General features: G+C 34.4%; 1 protein-coding gene across 1 annotated transcript; it reads right to left on the bottom strand.

Annotated features, from left to right (window-relative positions):
* Positions 1–4844: 4844 nt before the first annotated feature.
* Positions 4845–6564, bottom strand: LOC133858950 (kinesin-like protein KIN-13B). Its single transcript, XM_062294397.1, has 3 exons — positions 6166–6564; positions 5418–5556; positions 4845–5173 (listed from the first exon to the last, which is right to left on the bottom strand). The coding sequence occupies exons 1-3, from the start codon at positions 6300–6302 to the stop codon at positions 5120–5122; spliced, it is 330 nt and encodes a 109-aa protein (XP_062150381.1). The 5' UTR covers positions 6303–6564; the 3' UTR covers positions 4845–5119.
* Positions 6565–6879: the final 315 nt, after the last annotated feature.

The raw sequence follows: 6879 nt of genomic DNA, 5'->3' as shown, positions 1-6879 counted from the left end.
GGAATGGCGGAATTCGGTAAAAGTGGCCGAAATTCTGTCGGTCAGTAACGAAATCTTGTCTTCGGTAATTTTTATATTATTTTACATTAATATTTATATGTTTGGAATACAAATTGATTTTTATAGGTTAATATGATTGAATAAAAATATTAAAAATATTTGTGATTTTCCGTACGCGCCAAGGACCGAAAAATGCTTTCGGTAAAAAATATTTTTTTCAAAAAAATGACTTTTCTAAAATCATTTTATAACAGAAACTATTTTACGTCAAAACAAACGGAGCATTAGTGTGACGCCACATTATATTTCAAGCATAGCGTTTGACTATACATGGCGCATTGGATATACTGACAGGCACACCATCTTCTCCGGCATAATATGCGGTCCCAGAATACTTTTGTGGCCGGGTGGTCTTGCAGATAAGAGGTGGGGAGCTGGAAACTACCTTTTTTTTTTTTTTTTTTTTTTTTTTTTTTTTTTTTTTTTTTTTTTTTTGATATGAGCTGGAAACTACTTTGTGGTTAGAATGATAGCCACCATGGGCAACTACGATTATCTTCCAAAAAAAAAAAGTGGCAGCATCAAAGTTGGGGTAAGATTTCTGCTTTCTACTTTTACAAAGATAAGTAGATGGATACCACTTCTTGAGAAGAGCAAAGAAAATAATCATAGTTGTTCACGGTGGCTCTCATTTCAGAATAAATGCTCAGGGGATATCACTTTTTGGATTCTCGTGACTCTTTACACACACCAAATTACTTTCACGGGCTGTTTCAATTCTTAATATTCGTTTCACGAATCAATAGGCTCGTTTCTTCGAAAACATTGATTTTGTATACTTTCATTCTTAATTTTTATTTTAGGCTGCCCTAGCCTTATTGTTGTATTTTCTTTTTTTCATGTGTCTATTAAAAAAAAAAAAAAAAAAAGACGATTTGTACTTGTGTGAGAGCATTCTTAGTAGCCTTATCAAATTTTACTCATTAAAGTAGTTAAAAATCACTTTTCTCTATTCTGATGAGCCACTTTTTTAAAATTCTTCTAGTAACCTCACCATTTTTTCTATTTATTATCACTATTCCATTTAAATAATATTTTTTCATATTTCTTTATTCCTTCTCTATTTAATCTTTTTAATTTTTTTACAAAAAAATCCTTCATGTCCATGAAACAATGACATTATCGTGTGAGAGAGATGAGAGAAGAAAATGAGAGAAAAAATGAAAAAAAAAGTGTGCTAATCATGTGAGAGAGAAAGGTGAAACAAAATTGATGAGTGAGTTAGTAAGTGAATATTACTCATTAGAATTAGTGAGTAATTTCACTCATCAAAACTTTTTGGTTAAAATGGTGAGGTTAGTGAGAGTGGTTTTTTAGTATTTTTATCAAATTGATTCACCAAAATAACTAAAAAGCTATTTTAATAAGGCTACTAAGAATGCTATGAGAAATCCAAATTGTTCTTGATGGTAACCCATTACTCAATTTGTAATGGTCAGAAGTAAGTGTATATTAAAATAGCAGTTTATGACTGTTACTTAAGTAGTTATGGACGGTTGGATTAGTAGTTGTTCAACATAATACAGAAGTAACTGCTGTTCAATTATTAATAAAAAAAATAACAAAATTTCTTTGATCATAAGTGCTTTTTTTAATATCTTATGTATTGTTTTAAAAAGAAAATTACTAGTCTCTGTCTTTCTCCTGCTATAATAAAAAAAATTTAGAAGTGTTCTGGTTTAATTTTTATTTGTACAAAACACAATTAAACAAATAGAAGATTCTGGGTTCCATTGTATCCTGGAAAAACATTTGTTGTAACCCTTTGCATATCCTTTTGGTGGAGGCAAATAATTTTTTTAAAAAAGCAACGTTGGAACAGGCCTTTAGAGTACTCGTTTTTCTGCTTTATTTACTTTTTCTAACATCTCCTTATCTGCAACACCATATTATCATCAGAATAAACTATCACAATTTCAAAATAATAATAATAATAATAAAAACGCGGGTGATAAAAATATCGCGTACAACTTCATTTGGAATCCCCAACTTAGTGTGACGCCGCATTATATTTCCAGCATAGCGTTTGACTATACATGGCGCATTGGATATACTAACAGGCACACTATCTTCTCCGGCATAATATGCGTCCCGCCAGCATACTTTTGTGGCCGGGTGGTCTTTCAGATAAGAGGTGGGGAGCCGGAAACTACTTTGTGGTTAGATCGATAGCCACCATGGGCAACTATGATTATATTCCAAAAAAAAAAAGTGGCAGCATCAAAGTTGGGGTAAGATTTCTGCTTTTACTTCTACAAAGAAACTCAGACGGATATCATATCTTGGAGAAATGATAGACACCGTTCCTGTTTATCTTTTAATATTAAAATAATATATTATATATATTTTTTTCATTTATCCTTTTTGATTTTTTTGATTTTTTGTTTATATAATATATTATTTTAATACTAAAAGGTGGACAAGGGACGGAATAATCATAGTTGCCTACAGTGGCTTTAGATTCAGAATAAATGATTAGAGGATATCACTTCTTGGATCTTAGGGCTCTTTACACACATCAAATTATTTTTATTGGTGTCTCCAATTTCAGACATTCCTATCACAAACCAATGAGTTTGTTTTTTCGAAAGTATTGTCTTCGCATATTTTTATGCTATCAGGCCTTGATGTTGTATTTTCTTTTTTTAATGTAATTTTTTTTTCATGTATCTATTAATTAAAAAAAAAAAAAAAAGACGGTTTGCACTTGTGTGAGAAATCCAAATTGTTCTTGGTGGTAACCCATCGAGCCTTACTCAATGGGAAATGCTGGGTACCCACCAAGATCTCACCGAACTTACGTGGCTTTGATTTTTTTTTTTTTTAAAAATGTTTTCAGTTTTTAGGATATGGTAATTCTTTTGATTTTTGGATCCCGCGTCTGTCTCCCTCTCTGCTATTTCACAAAGAGAAAAAGCCAAAAAAAAACCTTTCAGCTTATGGAATCTTCTGCGGTTCCCCCCCCCCCCCTCTCTCTCTCTCTCGCCAGAAAAGTCGCCATTTTTGTAGGAAAAAGTCTTCATTTTTCAGCTGGACTGCCTCTCGTTCTTGTCGGACTCTCTCTCACTTTTCCTCGGAAAAGGTATCCATTTTCGCCGGAAAAATCTCTCCCTCGCAGGAAAATCTCTCCCTTTTTGCCAGAAATCGCTTTTTTGTTGGTTGAAAAACAGGACTACGGATTCTATGGTGGTGGTGGAGGGGGCCAGGGGTCGAGGATGCTCCTTTTATTGAGATGGTGAGTCAGTCGGCTCCCTTATTCCTAGCTGTGACAAGAATGTGAGTCAGTCGGCTCCCTTTTATTGAGATGGTGTCTCGGTAATGTGTTTTTCCGGGTTTTGAATTTTCTTTCACGGGTATTGATGATTGCGATTGGTTTTGTTGGTTTTTATCTTCTGAGTGATTTTAGTTATGAAAAAAAAAAATCATTGTATTTCATTTCTCACCTTTCCTTTTCTATATGTTTGTGACATTGGTCTTCTTTTTCATCGGGAGGATGATTCAACAACCATAAAAAAAAAAAATAATAATAAAATAAAATAAAATATAAAAAAGGAGTAAAAAAGAAAAAGAGGATGATTCAGCCTGTAATTATTTGCTTTTCATGTTTTGTTTAACTTGGTGATATGTTGAGCTACATAATATTTGTTTCTTGATATTAATGTACCATGTAGAAAAAGTTAGGTCCTTGTGGAGACAATATGCCCCTACTCTGTATTTTTGCTTTACCTCTCAATCTTGTGCAGCAAATGTTTTGATTATTTGAAGCGAGAATGATTTAGAGATTCATAGTTTAATATCAACTCAAAAAATAAAGTAATCTCAACTTGCATGTGATCTATTTTTTGATAAGTAATTTGCATATGATCCATTTCCATTGCAAGGAAGGCACTTTATGAGATTTTGTATGCTACCATGCTTGCATTTTGGGTGGCTAGCCTAGGAAAGTAAACTATTAAAAGGACATCGATCTTTTTGTTCAATGCCTCCGCATGTTGACGACGATGGACTATTGTTGATTGCTAAAAAACTGATGTAAGGAGTTGTTGCCTGTCATAACGATTACATTTAACTGTTTAATTGACAATCCCCCTCCCCTCTTTCCTCTTCTATGCACAACTACATTTGTTTATCATCTAATTAAAAAAAGCCAGGTATTTTGTTTTAATTTTTTGTTTCACTTGTGACTCCCAGAGCTTATCTTTGTATCTTGGAGGGATTTCTTCTTTGTGATCTATCCATTGGTTAAGATTTGTTTATGGTTTATGCTTTGAAAAGCACCGATACTTATTAACCTATTGTTCATGAACAACCACTATACTATTGCTGCTGCTATGGTTAGTCAATAATGGCTTCAACACTATTCCAAATGACGATGATGGACCTGAATTTGGTTAAATTTTTAACTTTTGCATTATTTATTTGAACTCTATATTATTGATTTTTTTTTTCTTTGGTAATATGTGATTAAGAGTTGAATGATAAGGAGAATAATGAGCCACAATACAAGATGATAGATGTTCCAAATGACGATGATTCAATCGATGAAGATGAACTTGAATTTGGTTAGGCTTTTAACTTTTGCATTATTTATTTGAACTCTATATTATTGATTTAATTTAATTTAATTTTTTTATTTTTTTGGTAATATGTAATTAAGAGTTGGATGATAAGGAGGATAATGAGTCACAATATAAGATGATAGATGTGAATGATAAAGTTGAAGAACCTAAGGAATCAATGATATATCCCTTCTCTGCAATGGCAAAGCCACTTTTAGGATCACTAGTTTGCCTTGTAAGAAAATACATACAATAATAAATAGTTGGCAAAATTGAATAAATTGATGTAAAAAATTGTCATTTTGACCATAATAGAACTACAGGCTACTCATAATTCTGTAATTCAACCTGATGATCATCTAGTACGCAGATAGTGACACCTAATTGAAACAAACCACCATGGAAATGGGTGTACTGTAATCTTCTACCACCCAACTGATCAAATCCCACAATCAGAAACATCCAACAATAAGAACCAAGAAAATCACCACCAAAAACCCTCAAACCAATTCATTCTTTGCTAATTCATTCTTATTAAGTGGTCTCTTGCGCACCTGCACTCAGAACATTGGAAGTAAGTAAAAAAGTATTAGAAAAAAAGGTAGTTAAGCAGATCAGATCCTTAGAGGAAAGGATAAGTCCTTGTACAAAGCAAGTAACTTCAATAATGAGATATAGTCAAAGAGCAGCATCTCATTTTTTAGGCATCGCATTTCATTACGATAAACAATGCTATTGACAACTAGCATTAAAAAAGTCAAAATAAGAGGAAAAATTAAAGGAATAGAAAGAACATACCACAACTTTTATCTTTGCTAGAGAACTAGATTTCTCTTTATCCGCAGCAAAGCTTTTCAATAGGTTGTTTTCTGGCAAACCACGAGTTCTGCCGGTTTGTTTGTTGTCTGAAATGTAGGGCTTGGAGTCATCAAAGCTTCTGCCACGAACAGGATACATAGAAGCACCATCAAATAGACCAGAGATTGGCACTACCCCCGAGATAGACAACAACATCAGCAGAGCTAAGAATGCAAAACCATCTCACTTACTGTTAAAGAAAAAAGCTACTTTACTTATTCCACAATGATGCCCAAATTCAAATGGCATATACTATCAACTTCAAATTGCAGAATTAGCATTATACAAATGGGAGAAAAACTCTTTTCCATATCCATTATTATATTATCATTATTCCGCAGATCAAATCAGCATAAAATATCTTTAGGGTCGAAGGAAAAGACCACACTCGGCCGAAGATTATACAAAGTTTGAACTATAATTCAATTTATGAACGGAAACCCAAAAATCATGGAAAGCATATGATCAATGCATTGACATTTGACCGTAAACCAAATATGAGCACTTCAAATCAACAATGTCAAGGGTCAACCCCGATTCAAGTTAAGACGCTGAAAATGAATAATCACATTAAGTTCATACCAGCATAACTGTGATAGACAGATTTACAAAATGATACCGCTTAACGGGCATGCCAAATACACATCGCTATATAAAACCCAGCATCTAAAAATGGCAAGAGACCCACCTCGAGAAGAAGCTCGGTATCGAAAGAATGCAGATCCAAGAGTCCAGGATTGAACTCACTAGGGAGCTTTCACCATTCTTCCTCGCCCGCGAATTACCTGGAGGCGTTGAAGGCTCCAATAGCTCATTCCTATACATCCTTGACCCTTGGCCCCCTCCACCGCCACCATAGAATCCATAGTCCTGCTTTTCAACCAACAAAAAAACAATTTTCCGGTGAGGGTGAGATTTTCCTGCGAGGGAGAGATTTCCCGGCGAAAATGGAGACCTTTTCTGGGGTAAAGTGAGAGAGAGTCCGACGAGAACGAGAGGGAGTCCAGCTGAAATATGAAAACTTTTTCCTACAAAAATGGAGACTTTTCCCGGTAAAAATGGAGACTTTTCCAGCGCGAGAGAGAGAGAGAGAGAGAGAGAGAGAGAGTGAGTGAGAGGGGGGGTGGGGACCGCAGAAGACTTTGGAAGCTGAACAGTTTTTTTTTTTTTTTTTTTTTTTTGTTTTTGTTTTTTTTTTTTGGCTTTTTCTCTTTGTGAAATAGCAGAGAGGGAGAGAAGGATTAGGATCTCCTCAAATTTTTTGCCCGAATTTGATAGAATTTGGGCAGGTAGTTGTGAGTGAGTATTTATGGGATCCACTTGACCGGATAAACAGTTGGGCAGCCCAACTTTTATTTGGTCAGGTAGGTCCCATAAATGCTCACTCACAACTACCTGCCCG

Source organism: Alnus glutinosa, chromosome 1, assembly GCF_958979055.1.
Source record: "Alnus glutinosa chromosome 1, dhAlnGlut1.1, whole genome shotgun sequence".
Lineage (NCBI taxonomy): Eukaryota > Viridiplantae > Streptophyta > Magnoliopsida > Fagales > Betulaceae > Alnus > Alnus glutinosa.
The sequence above is the reverse complement of the archived record's forward strand: the minus strand, read 5'-3'. Positions and strand labels throughout refer to the sequence as shown.

What these genes read in the sequence shown, in the direction of transcription:
- LOC133858950 (XM_062294397.1), bottom strand. Translation starts at nt 6,302, where the DNA reads ATGTATAGGAATGAGCTATTGGAGCCTTCAACGCCTCCAGGTAATTCG. An exon ending in ATACCGAGCTTCTTCTCGAG is followed by an intron (nt 5,557 to 6,165) that starts GTGGGTCTCTTG and finishes TGTTCGTGGCAG; the next exon opens with AAGCTTTGATGACTCCAAGC. An exon ending in TAGCAAAGATAAAAGTTGTG is followed by an intron (nt 5,174 to 5,417) that starts GTATGTTCTTTC and finishes TTCTGAGTGCAG; the next exon opens with GTGCGCAAGAGACCACTTAA.